The sequence below is a fragment of the Balearica regulorum genome, chromosome 10, assembly GCF_011004875.1.
Source record: "Balearica regulorum gibbericeps isolate bBalReg1 chromosome 10, bBalReg1.pri, whole genome shotgun sequence".
Lineage (NCBI taxonomy): Eukaryota > Metazoa > Chordata > Aves > Gruiformes > Gruidae > Balearica > Balearica regulorum.
The window spans coordinates 22,581,975-22,609,211 of record NC_046193.1 but is presented as its reverse complement, the minus strand read 5'-3'; the positions used below and the strand labels follow the sequence as shown (position 1 = coordinate 22,609,211).

Genomic DNA, 27,237 nt, shown 5'->3' with positions numbered 1-27,237 from the left:
TACAGATATAGCCTCAAAGCAGAAACTGGAAAAATCTCCCTTTTTAACACGGAAATAAGAGTGAACATTTTAGAGTACCATATGCCGGGGTCCTGGCTTGCACACAGATGTTGTGCAACCACAAGCAAGGCTGCCGAAAGAGCCAGCGTGCTAGGGGAGCGGCCTGGAACGAGGGGAACAGCAAACCTCTACGCTTGCGCGTGTTGCTGAAGAACAGCGCTTTTACCGTACCACTGGGGCGTTTGACCTCAGCCGTTCCTTTGAGGGCCTCCAACGAGACTGATGCAAACCCAAAAGCCAAGCGCCTCGTCAGCACGAGAGCGCCCTGCCCTCGCCGAGAAGCCGGGGTGGCTCCTCACCTCCCAGACAGACCCTGCCGATTTAGCCACCACCAGCTGGGGATCTCCTAGAAACCTACAGCCGGGCAGGGCACCGTGCCCCGTCACATACCAGGATGTGGACCGTGCCTGGTCATCCCAGTACGAGGTACCAGAGGAAAAGCTACCTGGAAGGCAGGTGAAGTTACGAGCTTCATCTTCACTCGAGACGCTGGCAGCGCACCAGTTGCCTGCTCATACAGAGTGCTAAAATCATGCAGTATGAAACCGTATTTTATTTCAACCAGTTTTTGTTAACAACTGTTAAGAGCCTTTGCCATTAAACAAGAGACATCGCCTGACACAAAAGAAGATCATGAGGTTTGCTTTATGAATGCCGGATTCAGCAAACGGCTTTACAAGTACGCGTACCTCAATGAAATGCAATACATCTCCAGAGCGCTGCAACCAGCCGATTAAATGAACCAAGACTTCTCTCTGATGCGAGAATACCAGAGATAATGTGACTGCAATTAATTACACAGCCACAGACTGAAGGAAACTCAAAAACATCCACATATGACATGCACGAGCTTCTAACACATAGCTATGCTCACCATGTGCAAGGACATCATGCAAGGAGTTCTCAATCATTTTTAAAGATGGAGCAACCACCACCTACGCAAACTCATTCAAGACTAACTCGGGGCAATGGAAAGAGCTTTGCTAAGAAACACAAGGGGAAAACCTTCTTGTGGAAAGGTTTGCAAGTTCAAAGTCTCTCCAAACCTGGAGAATAAATATGTTTTTGTGGTGCACTGTTTCCATGCAGGTACGAAGCACTGGGCAAACAGCAGTACACCGCTGCTCTTCCAGGCACACGATACATCAAGCACTACAAGGAGCCCGTACTTGTTTCAAAGGGATGGAAGGAGAACAACCCACACGGGCACTGCACGTCTGCCAAGCCAGCCACACCGATTCCTTCTCCTGACATCCAAAGTGGTCTACTAAAATACCAGAGTGAAACAACTAGTAACGCCAGGTACCAGGAAACCTGTGCAATGATTTCTCCTTCCCGCTCCTCTCCATCACCCAATTCTGCTCCTGAAGAAATCCAACCAGAAACCTCGTGCACAGCAGAACATCCCTCTTACACCTTTGCCCTCCAGCCTCCTGCCTGAGCCAGAGGAGGACGGTAAGCAAACACTATCACCATACCACACACGACTTTATTTCCCTGGTCCACGCAAAACCTGTTTGCAGAAGAAGAGCTGCAAACCAAGCGACTGATTTCACTAGAAAATAAATCAAAGGCCAAGTTTAAATGGCAACGCATTGATCGGCTACAGCCTGGCCCACCTCTGAGCACCATCAGCCCTTCGCTCTCGCTCATTAACTGAGCCCAAAGTTGTGATTAAGTAACACATCTGTTTGAGAAAAGCATCCTATCTTTCTTTAGAAGGCATCGGAAACGATGAACTATGCCTGTCTGTAGTCTGTTCCAGTGGTTAATAACTGTTAGAAACACGTGATTAAACTCTAACTTCCAGTCACTCATTTTAAAAAATTTTCTAAGTTTATGTCTCTTCTGTAGTTTTTCCCAGGAACTTGGTATCCTCTCCCCTTCAAATTATTTACACAAACTGTTAAAAATTTACCTACCTTTTTTTCTAAATTGAAAATTTTTGCTGTCATTTTATTCAGAATTAATATAATTTTCAGTGGTGCTTATTTTTTGGCATGTTCTTAAATATTGCAGATCATTAAGAACCTGGATTGTAGAATCACATTAAAAAAAAAAAAATCAGCAAAGAACGGGCACACTTCACCTCTTCTCCCCCCTTCCTGCCTTGCCTTCCAAGATCTTTGACACAGAATATACACAATTTCCAAGGAAGAGTGGAAGAGAAGCTCAGCTAACTACCCGGTAGTTCAGGGGAGTGGGATTACGGAGGCAGGATAACCACACGGCACGGACAAACGCTCCTTGACGTGTCTCACGTACCAGCAGTTGGTACCAAACTGGTTTTTTAACCAGCAGAGCTGACATCTGCCCTTGGGAGAGCAAAGCCGTACGACGCAGCAGACCGATACCTTTGTGTAAGGTGCACAGAGTATGCACCCAGCTAACTAATCCACTATAAATTTAACTAATTCACAATAAGTTTAACCATGAGTGAGTCTGTGCCCAGGGTACGATTGGTAAATGGGGGGGGGGGGGGGGGGGGGATAAAACAAAGGAACCAGCTGAAGGCAGCTTAGTTCTAGCTCGTGGCTTTGAAAGGCTTATCCAGGTGCTGTCACCCTTCCTGGGAACACCTTTCTCTACGCAGTTACCGGTTAGCTGGATCTGCCCCGAAGTCACAACTGTTTCAGCAACCAAGAGGAGGAAGAACCATTTGATTGTTCTGCATGGAGTAGCTTGGCTTTCCGCCCCAGACTCAGTAATGACAGGCTGGACTGTACGTGCTGAATGATCGCGTTGTGAGGAACTGAACTAAAGCCTACTAGCGAGCGACGGGTTTAAGACACATCTGCTCGGATGCGTGTTTCCTCCCGAAAGAAGGGTGGTCTGACTCCAGGAAAGCATTCGGCTGCAGAGCCCCAACAGGGATTGCCGTCATCCTGCAGCGGACAGAGTATTTTTTTCTGGTCCACACCCTCCGTAATTCCCAAAGCTGTTTCAACAGACCACAGCCATTAAACCCTGCCAGACCGTCCGAACAGATCCCAAAGAATTCCCCAGGAAAACAAGTATTTGATTACCAATAAATAAGGGAAAGCAAAGCCCCAGCAAACGCCTCACGAATTAAAGCAAACCGTTGTGGTCTCCCTCCCCATTTCTCTGATGCCAGCGAACAGACAATACCCCATAAACTTGACGAGTCAGGGATACTTCAAAGAGGAAAGTCCCTCCAGATACAAGAGAAAGACCAGCTCTCTGGCTTCAATTCAGGACATTTTATTGCAGCGCTAGGGAGGAATTATTATGGGGATGTTAACTTGCTTGGGTTATCCGGACAGGCTGCCAGCATGAACTAATGCAAAACTTCTGTGCTACTTCATGTTTGCGGAAAGAGCTTGCCACCCCCGTACCATTTCTTATAGCTGGACTACTTCAAAGCAGCCACATTTTAAGGGGAACTGCACTGCTAACACAAGCACCGAATTAAGTACAAATGCCAACCCTTTACATTCTGCCTCAACATATTGCAAGGGCTTCCACTGCAGCAAATTCAAACCTAACTTTGCTTTTTCTTCCCCCCCACCCCTCATTTATTTATTTTAAATATCACTGATCCCTCTCTCTTCTTGAAGTCTTGCATACGTCCTGGCTCGCTAAAGATCCATCACTCTGGGGTGTGAGTGATAGATATCATTAGTCTTGCATAGCTTAAGGAAATGGCAACTGAAATATTTCATGCTGAACATACTTCACAGTTTGAAATAAACCCATAAGGAAAATCTGCCAGAACACCTCAATTGCCTGTTTTCTTTGCAAACTGTAAAATAAACTTTGTCCTGAAAGCAGAAGGGGGACTTCCCAGCTCTATTTTGCACAAAGAAGACAACCTCTCTCTGCCACGGGCATCCACGTGCCATCCTCCAAGGCTCTACTCCTAGCTGGAGATTCTGCCCCACCTTACGGAGGAGGATTTTGGAGGGTACGAGTGTACACAGAGCGACCCCTGTAAACGCTCGTCTTTCCCAACCAGCTCGAAATGAAAGCAGCAGCACCAGAATTACACCACTTAGTTTGGGAAGAGCCCTTATACCCTAGACATTCTCCTACTGCAACACCTAACATCTTGATGCGATTTAAGGTCATTTCCCAAAGAAGAATGTAAGAACAAACTTCACAGAGGTACGGTCCCCTCGCACCCTTCCAGAGCCAGTCCAAAACCCCCGGGACAACAAAGTGACACGTGATGATGGCCAGGAGGTGAGGGCACATTGCGGGAACGATAGGTAGAAGTGTGACCGTTGGATTCAGGGTTTAAACCCCCCGCAGACGGAGCAGATGGCCTCCAAAGCGTGGGAGACTCGGGGGCCTGACCTGCTTGCAGCACAGCGCCTTATTTGAGTTCCTCCTGCATACATGTGGGAGCACGCACCCGCCGGGTCACTCAGTTAATCTGTGCAAGGCTCTTGCACAGCAGGAGCATGAATCCCACTTCCTTACCGAACCAGCGGGCTCTGTGTAGGTGTGAGAAACAAGGAAGTCTGCAGACTCCCCAAAGGAAAAAAAAAAAGTGCAAGATCTTCTTGAGAGACAGAGGAATTAAAGAAAACCATAGCAACAAGTCAGTCCACCTACCCAAACCACCCACCCACCACCAGTTTCATTTGCTGACGCACTTCAAAAACAAGCTGGCTCCTACCCGCTCTGGAAGGTGAGCAAGCCCTGAGAGCTCATTAAATTCCCTTCTCAGCTCCTCTTGTGTGCCTGCAGCTAGTGAGCAAGTGGGATATAAATAGAAGTTATATAACATCGCTTTGTTGATTCCTGTGCTTACCAAAAAAAAAAAAAAAAAAAAAAAAAAAAAAAAAGGCAGCATGACCTTGTTTTTCTGAATAGCTTGCCTCTGCCTGCTTGTGGAGGACTTTAATCCTGCTAGGGATCATCTTAAAAGTTTATGTTGGACCTGGATCCCACGGAGAGGAATAGGGAGAATTAGCGATTTACATCCCTGGTCCTTACAGGACCAGGATCCCACCTGAATGCCGAGAGGATCGCCACACAAAAGGTCTGTGGTACCCACAACCGCGAACGGTACAATGGTACCGAGGGTGGAGGACGAGCAACGCAGCTGAACCCTGACGTAGCACCTCCCGTCCCTTTTTCACCTATATTGCTCAATCGCACAGACGGGCACCGCGAAATCTAAGTGTAAAACCTCCCTTTGGGTAAAAAGGCTGAAAGATGCTATGGTGCAGGAATACTGAGGGCCCCCAAATACTCCAAAAAGCAGCATCAGCTGCAGCTCCAACACAAAGACTACAAGCAGTATCGTTACAATCTCCCCTCATCCACCCTGTTCTCAATCCCACCTATGCATCTTACTGCCTCCAATAAAATGAAATCATCTCTGCAGGAAGGATTCCTGGCAGCTTTTGGCTCTGTCTCTCAGTGCATTATTAGGAGGGCTCGTTTGTTTTCACCACGGTGGTGCCCACGGCCAGGTGAGGCTGCGACTTGACCGTGCTAAGTACATTAAAACACACGTGGAAGGCCACGTGCTCCCAGGGCTTTGCCATCTCGAGTCTCCTCACGTGCTGCGGATCAGCAGAGCATCACGACGTGGATTTCCTCAGCGCTGACTTCATCGCTAGCGCAGGTTCAGTGCCTTGTTCCGACGGGAACTGCGCCGTGAAGGAGGGTCTGGATTTGCTGCGTGCTTCTCTTTCACAAAAGGACAAGATCGCTGCCCACAGCCCAGTGCAGCTCCTTATCAACTTTTTTTAAAATGTCATGTTCTGAAGTAACATACTCAGAATGTAAAAAAAAAATAAAAAAAAATTATGGTGTATTTTAACTTGATAAAAATTCATTAAAATGGTGAAAGACAGAGGTGGTTACTTAATACATGCCGATAGCTTGCTGGTTTTGCATTAGTTTCCTGAACAGGTACGATTAAAACAATGTAAAAAAGATGTAACATCCTATATCAAAGAAGTCTGCCCATTATAAACAAACAGTAGAATTTTTGAGATACTTTTTTCTATCAACCACCCAAAGTTCTCAAGTGCTATTCACAAAATAGCCATCCAAAGACCTTCTCGCCTCTGAAGCATTTACCATCACAAGCGATTTTGTGTGCTCGCAGACATCTCTGACTGTTGCAAATTTCCTAAGCAGTAAATCTGGTTTAAAGTCCAAACTACAAACCCTAAAGCACCACTGTGTCACTAAAATCTATGTTTTGTATCACCAATACTTCTGTAACGTTTTATAAAATTTTCTCCTGATTTTGAAGGGCAACTGCAGTCATGGAGAAAAAGAAACTCTAAGTGTTTTGGGAACCGAATAGCACAGGACACATTTAGGCCAGCAGGGAAAGTGAAAAAAAAAATAAAATAATAAAGCAGGTTGACTGGCTGGTTCCAGCTATTTCACTGTTGATCATTTTAGCATCACTCATCCTTCCATTTTTGTCACAGTATTTCCCAGCTGACATCACAGCAAGCTGAAGGACGCAGGTCTGCTCGCTCCACCGCGAGGGCTGCGGAGGGGGTCCCGGGGGTCCCGGAGGCGAGCCCCATCTCTGCGCCCGCCAGGAAGCACCCTGGTTCTCTGGGTGCCTGCGGCTCTCCCGTGTGCCAGAAACACGAACAGGAATTGGATAGCTCTGGGTTCAACTCCTGTTGGGCATCAATTCTGCAGTTATTTAATAACTATCCATCATCTTTGGACGGTCTGAGGCACCAAGTTCAGCAAAGGAGACCACAATTCACCATGCTGGAGTTTTCTTACTGGTGGCAACACATGAGGAGAAAAGTCAGAACCAAGTCCAAATCCCTGTATGATGCAAGACAGGGCTGGAGACAGGAAAGTCGTGTTAGTCCAGCATTTTACCCAAACCAGTATTTCCTACTAAACCAGACTAATGAAGAGTCGGCTGCCATGATTTCTGGTATCTCGCTTGTTCAGAGCCCCTCTGGGTAGTCCTGCAATGAGCACCACGGTGCCACGCGGCCGTAGCCCCTGACCCTAACGAGCACTTAAAGGAGAGCACACAGAACGCTCGGCTCCTCCTCACCGGCTGAACTGAAGAGTTCTGGAAGTTAAAGCAACACAAACCCACGCAGCTTGTCGTACAGTCGCATCTCAAAGGAGCCTCACGCATACGCGGTGAGCTCCAAACCCTGGCTCAGCACAGCACTGATTTGCTCTCGCCGTGCTGTGATGGAGGCACGACCCTCCGGTCCACACCACAGGCTCCCTGGTGCTGTCTCTAGTCATGGTGGCCCCTGGTCCTCAACCCACACAAAGGTGCTGGGGGAAAGAGGGTTGTACAGCAGATACCACCATCATCCCCCCTGCAGGAGCAGCGACTCTGCTCGGATGCCTTCAAGGTAGGAGCAAATCCCACTTCTCTCCTAAAAAAATAATCGCCTTTTGCCGAGGCACTGACTCCCATCACCTCGTCCTCTGTGCTTGCAGCCCACCTTGGGAAGAACTGTGGATGAAGGGTGAAGAAGGCACCGTCACACTTGTAAGGGGTAGCTCTGCATCACGTCACTTTGGGATAGCGATTAAAAAAACGCCTGAAACTAAACTAATGCCATCAACCTCATTTTACCTTCCCTTGCTGAAAATACCAACATGTGCGTGTGGGTAATTTGTCACGCAATCTAACTTTTGAGAAGATCCCTACTTAAACGAGCAGACCGAAGTCTCCATGGAGAGGCAGTTATGTAAGGGACTTTACTTGCCGTTAACTTCCACCGACCAAGGAAACCCAAAACCCTACGGAGGTGAGGCAGAGTAACGGCGCATATAATTTTTATCTGGCAGATGAGAGACGAGCGTTGCAGGAGAAGTCCTCAGCAATTTCCTCCACTGTCATTCACTTGCTGGGGTTGCTTTAATGGAGGAAAACTCGTCATGATGCAGCGTGCGTGGGGAACGGACCAAGCTTTCATCTCTTCCAAAGGAGAGGCAGCTCCGCGTGCAGCGTGCCTACGAGCGACAGCACCTGCCACGCCAGCTCCGGCAAAGCCACCCAAGCCAGTGCCCCGGGGGCCGGGTGCCGCACGCCGGCCGGCAGCGCCCCGGACGCGGGGCACGTTCGCCCCTTGCCGTTTTGGAGAGGCGCGCGGGGCATCCCCCCGCCCAGGGCTGCTCTGTGCAGAACCGCTGACGCCAGCTCTCTGGAGGTGGATGCTGAGGGTTATGTAAATTAATAAAGGAGTTTATGTAATTTTCAGTTCAGTGAGCTGCAGCATTTGTCAAGTTAATTTGTTGTCCGGTTTTGACCCTGTGGTTCCACCTCCGCTCTGTCTCCTTACAAATGAGGGCAGGCTTCCCACAAAAAGAAAAAACACAGAGCTCCTGCTGAGCGGGAGCGACAAGCTCACCGGACACAGCTACGACACTTTCATCAGCATCTCTGTTACCGAAGAACCTGACAGCGTTCCTAAGTGAATTCCAAAAACTAAAAATAACCCAGAAAAGTTTCCATCCAGAGAGCTTTAAGTGAGCAAAGACCTCTGTCTTTCTCCCAGAACAGTTAATTTATTACATCCACATTCACCCCCATAGCAAAACAGAGAGCAGCCTGGGATTCAGCGTGCCGTACGCTACCAGCTTCGCTTCCTTCCTAAGGTAAACCAGGAGAATTTTTTTCTTGTCCTGCTTCTCCTCCACATTAATTTTCTTAACAACGCAATAAAAATCACTCCTGCCAATTATAAGAAGGAGCATTTCTAGATTTGCTTTTCTGCTAGAGTTGGCAACCACCTACTTTGCCTAACCTTAACGCTGGCCCTGCACGTACCTAATGAAACGGTAACACCTATTCCAGTTATCCCTTCCCAGCACCACGGGGATCTCTTCTCCCACTGCAGCTCATGGGAGTTACCCGGGAACTCCCATTATTAACCATATTACAATCATCATGTGCAAGTTCCTGTGTGTCAGTACAAACCTTTTGCTTAACTTCAGGCCGAACTCATTTCCCGTGTGAAAACCTGGAGTTAAGAAAATGCCATGCAGGGGTGACACATTTCTGTCTGTGCTGCCAAAAAGCCTTTTTACATAACCTGTCCCTATCCCACCAGTCTCCGACTCTCAAAGGCCTGTAGATATAAGCAATTTAAGTTCAGTAAAAATTATTCAGACTGAGCACGGAATGAACTTGCTCAGAATACTATAAATCAAGAGCTGCTAATAATAACAAAAAAAAATTGTGAAATAATGATAAACTGTGTAAGATCTCAAAGACAAAGCTGGCCGATTTGGCTCGGTCGACTTTCACAATGACAAATGTATCTGATGCAAAATGAACACAGTTATTAGTCCAGAGACTGACGATGACTCTTCCACTGGCAGTTACTGGAAACTGCCGTAAAACTTCAGAAAAATCCACTCTGCAGGCTGCAGAGGTTGTGAAGCCCTACCTACCTCATCTGCAAAACCTACCAAAAGAACGTCGATTAGAGAAAGATCGGGGTAAAAGACCACGGAAAGTATTGGGTTCATTTTCAAAACACAAATTTTGCAGTGTATTTTGTAAAATTGAAATCTTACTAAGTAGGAGACCATCACACTGCCGCATTCAATAAATCTTTACTGTGCTGTAGCGAAAGACCGCTTTATAAAGCGGCTGGATCTGAAGCCGTGCAGACGAGCGGGTACCCCACGCAGCCCTCCTGCAAAGGCAGCCCTCCCCAACAGCCCTCTCTATTTTCCGCGTAGGCAGATACGCTGTTCCTCCCACGTGAGAGAGAAAAGCTTGGTGATGTGAATTTACTGTCTCAGGACACCAGTTTAACTTGGACATCATTCAGCACTTACTCTGGGAGATACAGACCTGAAACAGGGATTTCACTAAAGAGCAAAACCTCCACCTTCGCTTTGATTCTCCAGCGCTGAGCCAGCTGTGCTCCCAGAAGTTAAGCTTTGTGGTTGGCGTTTTTTTTCCATTCAAGTTTTACTTATTTGGCTTTCATGATTCAAATACTACTGAAAGATCAGAGCGCTGAATACGTGCTGTTCTTGACTGACGCTGTAGTCCCCACGGGCCCTGACTGTGCTAGAGCCAGTGCAAGTAACGCGAGGCACCAGGGAACTCATGACCAGCACCAGGACCAATTCACTGATGCAGAGATAAGTCATGGAACATCTTTGTGCACTGATAAACCTTCTTTTTTTTTTTTTTTTTTGCCTTTTGCTGTCGGGCCACTGCATTGCTAGAACACAGCATATTTACATTACAACCGCTCCATAGGATATTTTCAATAAAGTCTCATCTGTGCTTTGCATGCATGAGTAAGAGCTCCTGGGTGTGTCCAAGACCTCAGAGCTTACAGCATTAGCTGTAGGCATCGCAAGTCATTTGGTTCCTAAAACATTCTGTACTTAAAAACAGCCTACACCAGAGCCCCCTCCCAGCCCGCCGCTGCTGCTACGGGCACGTAGCACGTACACGCACCAAGTAACTGCTGGCTGCCCAGAACATTTTCTAAAGGTAAAGACGACTGCCCAGCACTTATTCCTGAGTGGGAAAGGATGGAAAATAGTTTCTTTGGTTTGCAGAAGTAACATCTGTAAAGGCAAGAGTGCCACAGAAACTGGCAGGCCCGCGAGGCGCGGATGTGAAAGCGTTACGCCATTTGTTATACGCATCCTATGCCAACCGCGCATTCCTAACCACACGGTTATTTTACAGACTCCCAGCTCCCAGTTACAGACAGCAAACGCAAACTAAAGAATATCTCTTTTTGGTGAAAAAGGTGTCTTTGGAGATGGACTGCAGATTTCCCCATTTGTTTTGACCAAAGGAGCTCAGGAATCTGCTTCCGACGCCGATTCGCACACAGAGGGAAGTGACTCTGCTCAGTCCAGTAGTTCTGGGGTCCAGCACGAGCAAGAGATCTCTCCACATCAGGTTGGTTCAGAATTTGTTTTTCCTCCCAGCGTGACAGTGTGAGGTTACCTGAGGCTCCCTAAGAGCTAGGAAGATGAAAGCTCGGCTTCCTTTACGTTGGGGAAGAGCAGGAAATGTAAAGGAGTGACTCTCCCCAAGGAATGTTAATCCTGTCATTGCAGTTTAAGGTGACATGGGAGTTTAAATGCTCAATTCCCACTTTGTCTTTTGCAAAGAAGTTTTTCTTCATAAACGCAGGGGAAAAAAGAGGGCACAGATTACAGAGACAGAGCGAAGGAGCCCAAAACGATCAATTATAACTACTCGGGATTCAGCCCCACGTTACACTTGATCAAATCTCACCACGTACTGCTGCCCACAGAACACAGCTGCTCTTTTGCACATCTCTGGTCAGGTTTGAGCCAGACATTTCCATGGAATCAAATCTGTTTTCCCTGGTAGGGTGGTTTTCCATCGGATCAACCCGTAATTCGCTCACCCCACAGCTGCACAAGCCGTACGAAGAGGGGACAGAGCTGACCACAGCAGGACGGGCTGTGGTGGCAACAGCCCACAGTGAGGTCAGCTGAAGCACATCCTGGAGCGCTGCCCTCGGTCTGGTCAGACATTTCTCCCAGAAGTTGCCATGGGGGTGTAGTTACGAATAACGTCGTAAGCGCAGCGGCCGTTCGCAATACCAGAGACAGGCTGCGTCTTCCGCCGGTTTGGTTTTCGGGGCAGAAACAAACCAAGGCCTAGGGAGCGGTTATACTGCCCTGGGAACAGCGGGCCACGTACATAAGGTTTTTTTAGTTCTCTTTGCCCAGGCTCTTCTGAACATGTTAGTGCTTTAAGTACCTAAATAAATGTTCCTAATTAGGATGCAGCACAAACAACATCAAATTATAAGCCTAAAACTGTATCAAACATTTGGATGTATCACTTCTGAGCAAAAGGAACAATCTGCAAAGTTGACCTTAAACAAATCACTAATTGTTTTGTTCAGACATGTGAAACGCGTTGCAGCGGGGTAGGAAAGGGGTAACGCTCTCTGAAATAGCTGCGCATAAAGCCCATTGTCCAAGACAGAAGCAAACTATTTGCAAAGAGAACACATGCAAAGTCAAAAGAATAAGATATTACATGTTCAGTAATCTTTGTAGGCACGTTTTGCTGTTATAAGGTTTTACTTTGTTTGGGGGAATACCGTACAACCTAGTTGGTGTATGTTCATTAAAATCCATACCAGGTGCAATTCTCATTTAGGGGAACCAAATCCTTATTTAAAACACGGAAACGAAGGACAGCAGGATTGCAGGAGAACGGTGGTGGTCTGGAGTTTACTGTTATTTTAAATTCCAGTCTGAAATCTAACAGGTAGTTGTAAAAGTCTCTGAGCATGTGGCAGTTGCTTAAACTTACTCATGGAAGTAGTCACATTACGCTACAAAGCTGTTTTGTTACACATTCCTCTATATTGCCCTGGGAAATACCTCAATTACCCAGTGCCCATGCAAACATTTAATAAGTTAACTTTTGCATGGTAGACACTGATATTTTTCTTAATTACAGGTCAAAGATCATTTACTCATTTCCCCTCCCATCTCCTTAACCTCCTCAAGTTTCCTGGATTTCATAAAAACATTTCCCTTCCCAGCATGTTTTAGTTACAAGCTTGAAGTTTTCCATTTCCCTACCTGTATCGTAGTGTTCCCCCCTTCCAGAAGGGCAATGGCTAGCAGGATGCTCTCATGGAAGACTCTGTCACTGGTGGCATTCATGATGAGATCTATGACCAGGTTGGATGCACCTTCTTTATCCAGATGACACTGGACATCTGCCAAACTCATCTCACCTCGGCTCATTGAACTCGATCCGGAGCTTCCTCCTATAAAGGTGATCATGAGAAACAGGCTGAGATTCAAACCCCACCACTCTACGGTGACGGCACCTCTCTTCTCGTTTAAATTATTAACCTCTCCTGAACGACGCGCATACGTTTAATAACAGTGACGAACTCAGCTCCTAGCATTTCTGCAGGGAAGAGTTTGTACCCTAATTAAAGCACATCTGGGGCACGTTGTAAGACGGGCGCTTAACGCTGCTTTACGGAGGTGGTGTCCTGGGGGGACAGCCTGGGCTGGCAACGGGCAACGGTTACTGCCACCGCTCTCCTCGTTAGCAGCGGAAGAGGGAAAGAAGGCTGGTGTGTTGGAAGAGGATTCTGGAAACAGCATGGATTCAGGGATACAAAGAGAGGAAGAGGCTTCGCAGAACCAGGAGGGGATGGAGAAAAGGCGAGACAAATTCCAGAGGAATTGGCAAAGCCAATGCTCTAGAACGTGGAAGAGTATGGCAGTAGGCAGCACAACACCAGGACAAACGAACTATGTGTCAACTTCAGAAAATAGGGGGAAATAGGTCTTCTGGGTTTTAGGGTTTTTTTTGTTTCTGATCAGGCCTGCTTTCAGCAGGATTACTCACTGTCTTTAATCTGAAGAGGCAAAACCCACTGAACTGTGTTTTGACAAAACGTGCTTGACATTGCTGACTTTTTTAGCAATGGTCTCAAATTCAATAAACTGCACTTTATAACTGACTTCAAAACAAATTTTTCCTCATCCTACCCCACAATCTCTCTGTAATACAATGAAATGTTTTTCTTTCAGGTGGAGTTAATAATCTGACATGCTTATGCTTCCCAAATATTATTGCAAAAATATAAATTGATCAGGTTTTCTAAGTACATTCATTACAAAGCAAAGTCACAAAATTCAAGCCAACCCAAGACAGTCTCTGGAAAGTATAGAAAGCTCTCTGCCTGCTTAACTTTAAAATACTTCCTCAACTGCAGTCAGGAGAAGAAGAACACTGCTCTCATCTGCACGAGGAAAAAGCAGCTGACGCCATTAGAGACAGGAGAGCGATGCTCCGCTCAGCCTGAAGTGGAATCCCTCAAGGAGAGTTAAAACACGTTGGACTTTCCAAAACCAGTAGTGACATGCAAGCAGGACTTCTTCCCCATCCATGTGAATAGTTTCTTCTTTCTTGGGGGATTTCATAGAACAGTAGGGGAAAAGTCCAAACGGGGGAAAAACCCCTGTTTCACCTGATTTGTCAGGCAGACACAGACCCACAGCATCTGGCAGGGCAGAGCACACGAACCGCTGATGAGCAGGAGCACGTCCTACCTCCTGCCCCGGCTTTGCTGGCGCCTCCGGCAGACAAGGGCCCATTGCTGAAGGTGGTGAGGCTCTCGCGCCGTCCCGCCGGTCTCACATTGCCATAGTAACGGTTGACCAAAACTTGTCTGAGCGCCTCACCCTTGAGTCAAAGAGGATAATGAAATCATGATGTGAGCTTAGTGAATAAACAAACTACTAATATTCAGTAGCAAGGGGACTGCTGTTACCATTAGCTTACTCGTAGTGAGGGAGGGGGAACCAAAATCCTGGAGATTTGGAAAAATTCCCTGAGCATCTCCCAATGTGCTAGGGCAGGCTGGGCACTGGGGGTGTGTCTCATGGGACTCAAATGAAATAATGGGTTCCCAGCACCAGAAACACCTACGGTTTGGTTTCTGTGTAAAGCCTTCTAGACAGATTTTATTCTCAGAGGGGTTTGGTTTTTTTTTTTAATTATTGTCTCAGTCTAAAATGTAAAAAAGTTGCATCTGTACAGCACCAACACAAAATGAAGAGGAGGATTAGAGGAAGAGTAACATCAGAAATGGTTTTGTGAGGAAACAATCCCATCTCCTCAAACCTATCCTGTTTTGCTATTTCACCCCTGTTACAGGGACGCACTCTTTTCTCCTCTCCATCAGCAGCTGACGCGATCTAACGCTGTCAGCCGCCGAGCGGAAACCCGAGCGATCCCCGCTGCATCCCAGCTCTTTGTTCCCCGTGTCCCTGCTGGCAGCTGCCCGAGCCGCCCGGTCACGCCGGCAGTCAGCATCCGAGCACATGAGCCCACAGACACCGCGGGGCACCGGTCCTCAGATAACCCCAACGTCCCATCGAGCACCCGGCACGTCCCCGCAGAGCACGCGCCGCTGCCGTCAGCGGAGGAGACCAAAACACCTCCCAGGCTGAACGTTCACCTGCAGACCCCGCACCGCTCTCGCACTCCTCAAGTCTTTACAGGAATCCCCAGTAAATCAGAAGCTGTACAGAAGCCGGCGGTACTGCCAGCAACGGGCAGGTACGCAAACACCACGGCTGGATTAACAGATTTTTATAAGGTCTTTGTCCAGAAAGGAAAACTGGTGATTGTTTTAACCGGGAGCTACTGCTCTGCTAATGGCAGCATGCTGTGGTTACAGCAGTATCGCCCTGAGACAGGAAGGGGGTTTTCTGGGGATTCCAAAAAAAATTGATCCAGCCAAGAATAATTTCTCTCTGAAAATCCGTTAGGATGAACTAAAGTATCTTGATCTCCATTCACAAAACAAGTGCTTGACACTGATTTTCAGTTGTGTTTCAAATCAGTTGTCTGACTGTAGATTCAAAATGTCATTAACTACAAGGTTTAATATTAGCTGTCACGCAAGTGAAGCCTTGCTTTTTAAACTTTCACAAGAGGCCTTCGAAACACAAAGAAGTGAATGGAACAACGCAAACGTGCATCAACTGGCTCATACAAAACTCCAGCACTGCCGCCAGCCACACCGCTTTTGATCCAACGCTGGCACCCACAGAAGGTACCTTAGAGAAATCCTTACATCCCAGCGCACCGGAAAGATAAAAACCTGTCTGGAATTTAACAGACCTTTACCAAATTTCAGATGCCACTGCCCAAACGGGGAAGCTCAACACCTGCCCGCAGCTGGTCCCCGCAAGGCTGGTGCTAATGCCAGGGCTCCCGCCACCGCCTGCTGCTTCTCCCTACCGTTGAGCAGGTTCAAAACTGTTCCCATAGTTATTAGTGTGCAAGCTGCAGCACAGGAGCTGCATTTTATGGAATCAGATGGGGATGGGGGAGGCGGCAGGGAGACAAGATGTAAAATAAACATGAAGAGAGCTTTCCAACCAGCTGCTTCCAAAAGTCCTCAAAAAAAAAAAAAAAAAGAAGAAGAAGAAAAAAGGCAAGTTACTTGGGAAGCAACAGTAGAAGATGAGCACTTTTCCAAGGGGCATATGCTTCCTATCACCCCTTGGGCCAAATAGCGAACACGGAGAGAGGCAAGAGACTCAGTTCAAAAGCTCAAGCAGGTTCTTATCCCAAAGGAGCTACTTTGACAGCAACATGAGAGTGTTTAGTACAGGAGGAGGTGCTTTAACCATCCTTCTGCTCTCAGTCTGGCAGGTAAGAAAGTCTACATGACAGAACAAGGCCAAGGCAGACAAAAAACCCCTTAACTACACCTTCCTTCTACATGTGTACTGATTAGAAAGGCAACTTGACACCCATAGAAGCCCTATGCCAAAAATCAAGTTACAATGGAGTTCTCACATCAACTTTTCCCTCTCCTGTTTAACTGGCAGTCGTCGTATGACCTGGCATTTAAACCCGGCAATTTTCACTACTTACTACAAAGATAACACCACACATCCAACCACAAGGTCTGCTGTTCCGTAACCACCACCTCCTCCTGAATCCAGATGGGTAACAAGCTCCCGGGGTTCTCCCTACCCTTCCTTTCTGGTCCACTGTGGAGCAGAAGACAACTTCTGGGGTGAGTGGAGAAACCTCACCGGGAGCTCCAGCTCCGAGGACAAACCTGCAGCACCTCCACTGTCTACACGAGTGTAGCCAAAACAGGACAAGTAACCAGAACGTACAAGTGGGAACACGTATCGAGCATTTGTTGTTTCTAGTCCATGATTTTGGAGGTTTGGCAATCTGTGTTCAGTAGCATTTTGAATTCTAACTGGGAAGAAAAACTTTGTTTCCTACAAAATTATTCAAACCCACTGTGTCAGCTAACAAGTATATGAGTATGTGATCAAAGTAGAGGGGAGAAAAAATAAGTGGTATTTAAGAAATGTTATAATTAATTCAGCTGCAACGCTTGGCTCCAGAACACTTCTTTAACCATCATGTTACTGTTGTACACCACTTTGATGCGTACAGTATGCAAACAAATATCAGATGTTTGGCGGCAGTAAGAAAAATCAAATATGCTACCTAGAAACCCCCCCAACAGCATTCAGTTTCATCTGCATCCACCATCAAGGTAAACTAACGGCAAGTAGGACACGAACATTCCTGTACGTGTATCAGTGAAGCAGATGCAATACACAACTCAGTCTAAGTGATATCAAAAACCTGTTACAATCTTAAAACAGAGAATCTTTAATAATATTTAAGAGTGAAGCAGTTCTAAATTGCTGCTATTTTGTTCCCAGCTACAAGAGCAGAAGAAATCAAGAAATGCAGTAACGACGTTGATTTTGCAGCTTGGCTGTTTACGAAGGGGGAGACGTGGCCAAAGCAGGCAAACTCCACAGCACTGATTATTCTCGCTCCATAATTGTGTGATCGTCACCAAAGGGGAATGCTTTGACAGTGTGAACAGACAGATCAGGACCTGAGGTTTAATTCAGAGCAGCCATGCACTCGCTCCTTCCATTGAATACAGGAGAAGGTGCTCCAGCACCCCGTTTGTAAGCATGGCTGATCGTTTTAGGGATTCCAAGAGACGGACAGCAAGCAGTTAACCACAGAAGTTTCTTACATGACTTATGCTTCACTGTTTAAAAGGAAAAGGTAGAGGATTAGTTCTGAACGTGCTTGACTGCTGTACATACCCTTCTATGATCCTCCAGTTGCCTCTGTGGTAGACTTTGATCAAGCTCCTGCTGTGCATGCAGAAATTTCATTTTAAAGCAGAACAACACTAAAGAGACACTAAATCTTTGCACTCATGGAAAATACTAAGGGAAGTCACAGCTGAAAGCAAGGGGGGAGATGAGGAAGACTGACTGACAAGTTACCTAAGCAGAGCATCTGCCCTCAATTAGCTCTGGCAGTACTTAACCAGTCTGCTCAGCCACCCTCCAGCAGACCACGACGGCATGCACGTATGCCAACACATTCTCATGGATTTAAAGAAACGTCTGTCTAATTTTACAGTTACTGGTAACAGACAGAAGTTTTTAAGAGCTGAAACCGTGCATGCCCATGCATACATATACACAGATACACACACACACAAACACCCCGTTCCCACTATACGCACACTTCTGGAGGAAGTGTAGGTACTTCAACATATCTGACCGTGGCCAATGAAGCTCTTTTGAGACTTGCGGAGGGCCTCTGACAAAACCCGTGGGATTTCTGTTCCAATGCCACGGACTTCAGGGAGGTCTCACTGAACCAAGTCCCTTGGCACGTGCATGTTTCCAAATCAAATCTCTCTCATTTTAATTTTCAGGAATGGAACATCCACTTTGTAAACATGAAGCATGTTGAGTTTTTGCTGCTTTAAAGCATTCTGAAAATGTGTAGGAACAACCATTCTATACAGGGACCCATCTTAAACCAGGAGCCATCTCCCAAGCATCTCAAAGTCATTCTATGACCACTCAGAGTTTTGGTTTACATTCAAGCACTATTCCACAAAAATTACAAATACAAAGATCTAAACCACCACAAACATTTTTTTCTTCATGATTTCAAACCATATTCATAATTTATATAGCTCAAAGAATCAACACTGTCCTAGATCTAGACTTTCATGTTGTTTCACTTGGATTTGCACTGATACAGCACCCAGTTGTACAATCTACCAATGTCATCTCTGGATGTCCCATTAATTTCAAAAGAATTTGAGATTTCACGAATTCTTATGTCTTCATTTTGGCAAATTATCTGTTTTACTCAAACTGATACTGGAGTATCTCAAAGGAAACGTGCCTACATATCCAATTCACTATAGCCCTAGTAACCTTGAAGACGTGAAGTGACCATTAGCTGTTTCACTGTGGCATTTGAAATGGGACACCCAGCTGCTCTGGGATTAGGAAGCTTCCACTAACAACTTTGGACACCTCCCTTTCCTTATCAAAGTTTTTAAATATGTGAGATAAAGGGAAACCCAAGTTTTGTACTGGGAGCCAGAGAAACATCTTGCTTTGCTAATGCAGGGGGATTTGAGGAGATTTTTTCACAGTGCCTCTCTTAAAAGCATAAGGGAAATGGTCGAAAGGAACAAAGATTTGGGACTGGTTTACAAGCGGGGTTTTTTGTATTTTCACACTATCATGCTGATGCTGTATTGGATTAAACTGCTTCAACAAATCTACTTATTTTTCACTAACACCACGCAGGAACACACATTTCACAGGTTTGTTTGGTTTTTTTTACCAACAAGACACTTCACCAGGACTACTTCAAAACACCGATATTTGCCTGTTGTACAAATATAGGTGAGTGACACACCTCTACAGAGCTTTCCGTTTCTGGAGGTTGCGGCAGCTAGTTGAAAGTAAAATGCAGAAAAATTAGTCATTCTCCAAGAATCTTTCATCCCAACAGAAATCTAGTGGTCAACACTTAGGGGAAGGGAGCTAGCAAAGCCCTTGACTTCATCGCAAATGAATTCTAGCCATAATTACTGTTTACACCCCCCCCCAACCCCCCACCCCCCGAAAGGGCGACATTTTGAACATTTAGCAGGTACCCTTTGAACATCCCAAACTGCTTTGCACGAGCACAGAAGCACAAGCAGAAAGCTTTCGCTGCAGGCAGAGGCACTTTTGGGCAGCCTGCTGGGACCACACACCCGGGACCCGCAACTCGCGGAGGGTGAAGGCAGTGCACCCATCCCCACCGAGGAGGAAGCCAGGGCTGCCATGTCACAGAAAGGCAGCACCCTCACAATAGCAGTTTTAAAAAAAAAAGCTCTCAGTGGATTCTCATCTATAAACATACTTTTCCTGAGATAAAAGATGTGTGATACAGTACCAAACACGAGCAATGAAATAAGAGGCTCAACGGTGACAGCTTTTCAAATTTAAAATGCTGATCATCACATTGAAACAGATGAAGACGAGCAACTTTTATCTAGTAGAGCTTAGACATACAACAGAGACCTAAACATTCAAATGGAACTGCCTACTTAATCGTGGCTAAATTGATTTAACTTCTCGGGAACAGACACTAAGAAATAAGACAAGGACGATACAGTAATACCAAATTAAGTCAGCCACTCATTGTCCGTGTCTGCCTAGAGGGCACACGAACTAGACAGACAAATCAAGCATCGGCTGGGAGAGCGACCGAGGTACTTTAACCCGCTATCTGCTGCAGCCTAGGAGATGCACAGCAAAGGCAGACGAAGGCCATGAGATCCAGAATGCTAAATATGGAGAGACTCCGCTTCCCAGGAAGGAGCCAGAGGAGCGAGCGCTTCCCCTGCAGCGTTCCGTGGGCAGGGGCTCCTTGGCCAGGAAGAACCGTTCTCCGTTCTTCTCCTAATGGACTTTCCTCCTGGCTAATTCACACGGCCTTTGGTACACCGTTTCCTTGCATTGTCACCACTCTTGGAAACTGCACAAGCATGCAAACCATTTCTCTCTCGGTCAAATTGAAGCAGGGAGTATTTAAGCCAAAGGCCCAAAAGTTAACAGGAAGAACCTCATTTATGCAGAGGAACACACAGTTCCTGCACAGCCCGCTTTGAACACCCTTGCTGCTCGTAGGCTGGACACTGGAAACGCCGTATCAGGTCATTAGGGAGTCTGGGCACATTGTTCTGATTGCAGACACCGTCTGCACAACTTGCTTCAGAGCACAGCCAAAAAACGTCTCCTTTCGCAAGTAGTCAACAGCAGCGAGGAAATTGTGCATATTCCCCTGTAAGGGAAGTTAGGTGCCTCCCTTCCAGGGAAGGGGAGACTGAAGCTGGCAGGTCAAGTGGACACGACTGCCACAAGATAACGTACTGGACTCTGGATGCCAAATGAAAGCTTCCTTATTCCTGGCCTTATAAATGACCCCATTTTAATCCAACATCTATGTACATTTTGGTGCTGAAAACCAGCACAGATGAAGAATCAGCATGAAATTAGTTTGATCTTTCCAACTTAATTGGAGAAGGAAAAAGTACGTATTCTAGCTAGCAAATTCCTGTGCCTTCCCACTGTAGCATGTATAAATAGATCAGCATGTCAGAACCAGCCCCACAAACTCGTCTGCAAGCAAAAGCTATTGCCCTTGGCAGAGCTTGGACAGATCATCCCAAATAAGCACGGCCTTCAGCTATATCTCAGTAAGAATATAAACTCCAAATACTGACATTGTTATTCTTTCAGTCAAAATGGGTTAAAATAGCAAAGAATTATTAAGCTGTAGTTACTGTGCTACTCTTTGCACTAACCTGTGTGCTGCGACAGCAAAGTACCAGCCTGTGCTTTACCAGGACTGAACAGGGTGGGAGAGCAGACTGAAGCAGTCACGTTGCTGGATTTCTCGTGTCTCCCTATACCTCAGCTCTCCACCTAGAACAAGAGTGATGGTTTGGGGGCAGGGGCACGTTTGTGGAATACAGAGACACTTCGCTAACAGCGGCCAGGTGAGTGCCACGGGCACAGTGGCCAGCTTTTAAACTGGAACACAGCGGGTGGCAGGGTCAGAGTACAGCATCTTTACTTTTTGCAAGAAGTAGCAAAAGTTCCTTTCAACTTGCTATGCAAAACCCCCTCTTCCTTTGAAGTTTCCATTCCCGCAAGGCTGGCAAAAAACTACTCATCATTAGCCATAACAGGAGAATTATAATTTCTTTGACCTGTTGGTGACCGTAATGCTTCTAGCATCCATTTCCCCAACACAGAGTACGTGTGTTTCCCAGAATGGTCTTTATCTGACTCAATAGTGGATGTATCCACCTCAAAAACCACCAAAGCAAGTGACAGCTCAAGTGTGAGCTCATTACATCTCAACTTACGAGATATGGAAGAGGTTTCAGTCCTTTTCCTTTATGGTTTTGAGGAAGGTATGAAAGTTTTATTTTCATTTGCTTTCAAAATAACAATAGAGATGAAAGTTGTCTAATCCTGTCTGTCACAGAAAACTCAAACAACTAGCACTGTGGATAAAAAAAACTGGAAATGGTTTGAGGAAATGCAGAAAGATTTTCATTCAGGTTTAAAGCATCAGGATTGCTTTTCTCAACTTTTTTTTTTAAATTCAGCTATGTAGTAAACATCCATAATACTGAGCACTGAAAAGGCTTGAAATGCACTTAAAAGGCAGGTGGAGATTCCAGTTCACACTGACTGGGTCTGCTCCGGAGAGCGGCTTCAGCAAAACAGGATGGAAAACATCTCATACTGAAATGTTACAAATGGGTGGGGAATCATCTTGTCAGAAAAGCCCGGGGGTCTGTGTGAGCACACACACACGTGAACACTTTGAAAAACCTGATCCGCTTCCCTTCAGCCTCACCAAACTTTGGGATTTTGACAAAATAATGGACAAACCAGCACACTTACAAGCACAAACCTCCTCCACTTCAGGCCATCTCCGAGTTCAAAGGACTGAGCGCTGACAAACCCCAGGCTCCTTAACGTCCACAGGCTGATGCCATTTTCCTTTAGGTTGTTTTCCAATCAGTATCTAAATCGGATGCAAAGGAGACTAGCTGGTGCAAGGCAATAGTAAACTGACACCTCTCCTGGGAGGTCCCTGAGATCAGCACCGAGCGTTCTGAAGAAGCTCGGTCCAACTGAATTGGTTTGGCTCAGCAGGGAAGCGATGGCGAGCAATGAGATGCCCTGCGCTGCGCAGGAAGTCGGGTTAAATTACCGAACGGTCCCTTCTGGTCCCAAAATCTGTGAATTCAGGAACCAACCCAACTCCATGCATATGGCATCTAATTATCGGGGTGGTGGGGGGAAGGATTTGGCATAGAGGAGGAAATAAAAAGGGGAAAAACACAACTACTGAGTCAGTCAGCCAAAGGTCACGTTAAGCTTTTGACAGCTTGGCTGTATATCCAGATGCAAAGAACTACAGTCTCAGATACACGTTATTCCGAAACCATTGCCTCTGCCTCGGCTCTTGCATTACCACCTCCTGCATGCGTCAGCTGGAGTTCCAGTGGGACTGGCTGGGTAGACACAGTCCTGGAAGTCCCTTTCCACTTTTCCTTCCCTTTCCTGGATTTCTCCCCTTTTCTCTGTGAAATGCATTCAGTATAGCTCTTACTTGAAAGACACGCACCAAAAAGAACCACCTAGTCTAATTTATGACAGACTAGGGCACAAATTGCATTGCTGTCCTTCGTAACTCTTCAATAAAACCAGAAAGCTCCACGTAGGTTACCTGCTTGCCAAGTCTCCTTCGGAAGGCCAATACTGTTACCTTGCAGAACCAAGAAAAGATTTGGATAGGAAATTTCTAGCCTCTGCAGATGATACGTAGGTGTTTGTCAAAAACGCGTTCGACTCGCTATGGATGAGTTTCAGGGCAGAGGGGAATAATTGGGAATCAAGAGCTCGGAATTGCTTTGACAAACTTCCCACGTTACAGTTTACCATTGTGACAGACCTGCATCGAAGTTGCCGAGCAGCGTATTTTTAGTGATGGGGGATCTCACACCTCCATAAATTAGGAGGCAGCGGGAGATGCGGAGCAGCACTTTGTCCTGGCACGGGCTCCTCGGAGCCGTGCAGCTCTCCCAGCCCTCGCAGAAGACACACGGGATTTATGGGGGGCAGAGGCAGCCCCCCAGCTCCCACCGGTGTGTGACGGAGCAGCGACCACATGCTTACACCCCCTCGCCTCGCCGCTGCGGCACACACTGAGATCAGGGACATGGCTAAAATCCGCCCCCCCCCCCCCCCCCCCCCTTATCTCAGTGAATTTGCAGAGACTTTGTGCGCTGCCGGATGATGAGGTGGGAAATCGGTGTAAGGGCTGTCAGTGCCTGCGCTGAAAGGTCACCGAGATCTGCCTACAGGAACGCCTTCTCTCATTTTCCAGAGGTTTCAGTTGAGAAAGTGTGTTTTACTTGGGCTGGGGCTTTCCTGGAGTTAGAGACCTCAGTCTCTGATAAGCCACTGACCTTCAGTGGGAGGGCAGTCGCTTGCTTGTCTTTAAACCCTCGATCTTGCAGGTCTTTTACAGTAGCCGAATACAGAAGAAGCTACCTTCACTACACGTTTTACATTAGCAGTTTTAATTAACTAGTAAGATGGTATAACTATTTTTTTTTTTTTTTTTGTTACAAATAACTAAGAAATGTTCCAGTCTCCTTTTCCAAAGAACTCACCAATTCCAGTTTGTGCAACAAAAATGGTCCAAAGATTGCAGGATTTCTGAAGGAAAAAAAAATATAAGACAGCCCACAAAAATTTATGAGAGCCTGCATTTCCTCTGCTTGAGACATAACAAGTGAAGCACTGTCTAAGTGCAAAATACACAAGAGAAATGGCTGTGGAATAAGCTTTCTCTACGAGGAAAATAATTTGCAAGCGCATCTCTCCAGCACTTAAGAGGTTAATGAATTTTCCAATTCCAATCAGAAGATGCATAAAATAGCACATATTTTGCACCTTACTCAGCCGTCACAGTTTTAGTTGATCATTGATAAAGAGCACTGAAAAGGTTACTTCAGTCAGCCCCTTTGAACCAGGATTTTCAGTTCCTTTTTCACCTACTTGAAACCTCAAGACCAAAGTGAAGATGTGAAAAAAAAAAAAAAAAACCCAACCCAAAACTATATTGAGTGGGTCTCGCAGGTGTATTTTGCTGGACACTGTTTTATCAGCTGCATAAGGAAGTGTCATCACTGAATAAAAACAGAAAAACCCCAGTAACAAAAAGAAACTGGGCTTTTCCTTAATTCAGTTTTTTAATTTCAAATCTTAAAAAGGACTGAACGATTAATTACAAGGGAAACTCAGTGTGCTTATGGAGTTTTGCTGGATTTGGTCATTTTGGCGTTTGCTGGCCCCTGCCCAGCTCCCCACCAGCCCTGCGGGGTGCGTGGGGGGGGAGCAGCAGCGCACCCCCTCTTCACCCTGAAAAATAAAATCCAGACCCAGCGGCGTGGGACCTGCACGGTCACGGGAAGCGGCAGCAGCCCCACGGCAGCTACCGGCACAGGCTCGGGGCCGGCGCGGCCCGCGGTGACTGTAAACATCTCCACCGCGTTTATTGGCAATTACCGCTGAAGGTCACACATCAGCAGCGGGTCTAAATTCCAGGAAAAAAAGCTGTTCTTATGTAACTGCTGCCTGAACATTGGCAGGTGCCCAGCGGAGCAGCTCACTGCAATGTGGCTTGGAGGGGGGAAAAGAAAAAAAAAAAAAAAAGAAAAAAAAAGTAGGACATCTCCCAGCCACATTCAGCATCCTGAGCATGCCACCTGCAGGTCAGCACTAACACTTCTCTCCTTTTTCGTCCATAAAATATTAATGTGTTTCTCTAGGACGTATGCGTTTTAGTGTCCAAGACTCGCACTGCAGGTGGAAACTGGGCCACGCTGTCCCCAAACGCCTATCTGGACCCAGGAGAGCGGACGGGAACGTCGCCTTGCAAACAGGAATGCCTTGGCGGGGAGGGAGCTGTGCTGCCCGAGCTGTCCTGGACCACAAGGAACCCATGGTGGAGCTCACCATCTCAGCTTCAGTTGGGAAACACCGCAAAATCTGCATTTGTATCACGTCTGGACTTTTTAGTGGGTTGGGGATTAATTTAAAAGTAAATTAAGCTGTTGCGTCTAATTACAACTGGAGTTTCGTTATCACTGTTGTGTGAAGATTCACACTTGATGGCACTTGAGGCAAATTTAGTTTGGTCCTGAGCCTCTTCTGAGAGGCCAGCACAGTCAACAGCTCCATCAAGAACAGGATTTCAGCAGTTCCAGCCCAGCAAGGAGCCGATCAAGCGATACTCAGCCCCGAGGGCTTTCACAGACAACGCCCTGCCTTGGGGGTTTCTACTTTCCTTATTACTTGAGAAACCTGCCCAGAGCCAACGTGACCACCCACCCCATTTAGCTCTCCAGCTCCAGTCAGACCCTTCAGCTCCTAACGCCGGCCCGAAGCTCCGTGAGAGCCCATGGAGCCGCAGGAGCTGTCGTCCTGCTGCAAACCAAAAAGACGAGCTCTGAGCAGACAGCTCCCCGAGGTGAGGACAAAACCCAGCACAACCATGCTGCAAGTAAGGTGCAAAGTGGTTTACAGTTTCCGAGGGGTTTGGTTTTCTATCAAAACAAATTGTGCTTTTCATGCATCTTTCAAGATACCTTTTCTGCTCTTTAATACCAGTCCTATCCCAAAGGTCTATGCACTTTTACAAGTTCACAGGAACCTGAATGTTTTGGAGATACTACAAAACAACTTTCATTCTTAGTGTATCCTAATTTCTGTCCCCAGAAGGAAAAACTTTTACACAAATCCTGCCACAACAGCAGATGCTGCAGAGTTAAAAATAAAAAAAAACCAAACCCATCTACAAGGGCTTAAAGATACTATCACCATATTTCTGTCAGACCAGATCATGGTCCTCAGACTACAGTAGTAGAAAACAAACACCACACGACACCGCTTCTCCTTGGAGAACTACAGTTCCTTCCCGTCCCTCATTTCCAACAAAAAGGGAACTCCAGTAAACCCCTCGATAGCAAGCATGTGAACTAGGCCAACAGCACGAAGCCGTGCTACCCCTCCGCTTCGTTTCCACGACATTTTCCAGCACCACAAACGCTCCAGCGGCGCCCGGGGCCCCGCCGGGCATTGGCAGGGCTGACCTGACCCTGCGCTCGGGTCGCGGCGTTCAGCATCCTTCCTGTTCTGCGGGGGATTTCCTACCATCAAGGTGAATTCCAGCATTGTTCACCCCAGTTACAAAGGGCACTCCCTCCCTTTCTTCATCGCAAAACTGTTAAGGGGGACTGGAACGCCGATTTTTTTATCGCGACTTTCAGAAACAAGCGCGTGGACCTCTTGGCGTTTTATTATTTGGATTTTTAGTTTTATTATTTGGACCCACCACTCACTGAAGTTATCTTGCAATAAGCAACTAAGATATAGAAATCTATGTATACAATCACATAAATACTATGAAATCATGCCATAAGATGGTTGCTTTAATAAGAGTTTTACCCCAAGGGAATAAAAAGCATTTCAGCTGATCAGAAAAATTAAATTGTGCAGAATTTGACAGAAAGGGAAGTTAATAATTTTACTAATAATGGAGATTTCTGTATTCTTTGCCCTAAGTGTTTCCAGGGTTGACAAGGGGGAAGGAAACCCCAGGATTTCCGCTGAGACTTGTCAGAGGTGTGAGCCCTGTCCCCATCCCTTGCCATAACAGCCAGCACTCGCTGCCGATGGTTATACACACCCCTGCTCCCTCCACACAGTTGCTCC

General features: G+C 46.5%; 1 protein-coding gene across 8 annotated transcripts in view; it reads right to left on the bottom strand.

Moving 5' to 3' along the window:
- ITPR1 (inositol 1,4,5-trisphosphate receptor type 1) overlaps positions 1–27,237 on the bottom strand; it is a 177,986-nt gene that overhangs the window by 50,140 nt on the left and 100,609 nt on the right. For 4 of the 8 annotated variants that reach the window (XM_075762494.1, XM_075762499.1, XM_075762496.1 and 1 more), the window contains 4 exons: positions 19,298–19,333; positions 17,665–17,715; positions 14,104–14,236; positions 12,610–12,800 (listed from right to left, as the gene is read on the bottom strand). In XM_075762494.1, coding sequence (XP_075618609.1) covers positions 12,610–12,800; positions 14,104–14,236; positions 17,665–17,715; positions 19,298–19,333 — 411 coding nt within the window. The remainder of the gene's footprint in view (positions 1–12,609; positions 12,801–14,103; positions 14,237–17,664; positions 17,716–19,297; positions 19,334–27,237) is intronic. The other 4 variants (XM_075762495.1, XM_075762497.1, XM_075762498.1 and 1 more) reach the window with 2 other exon arrangements.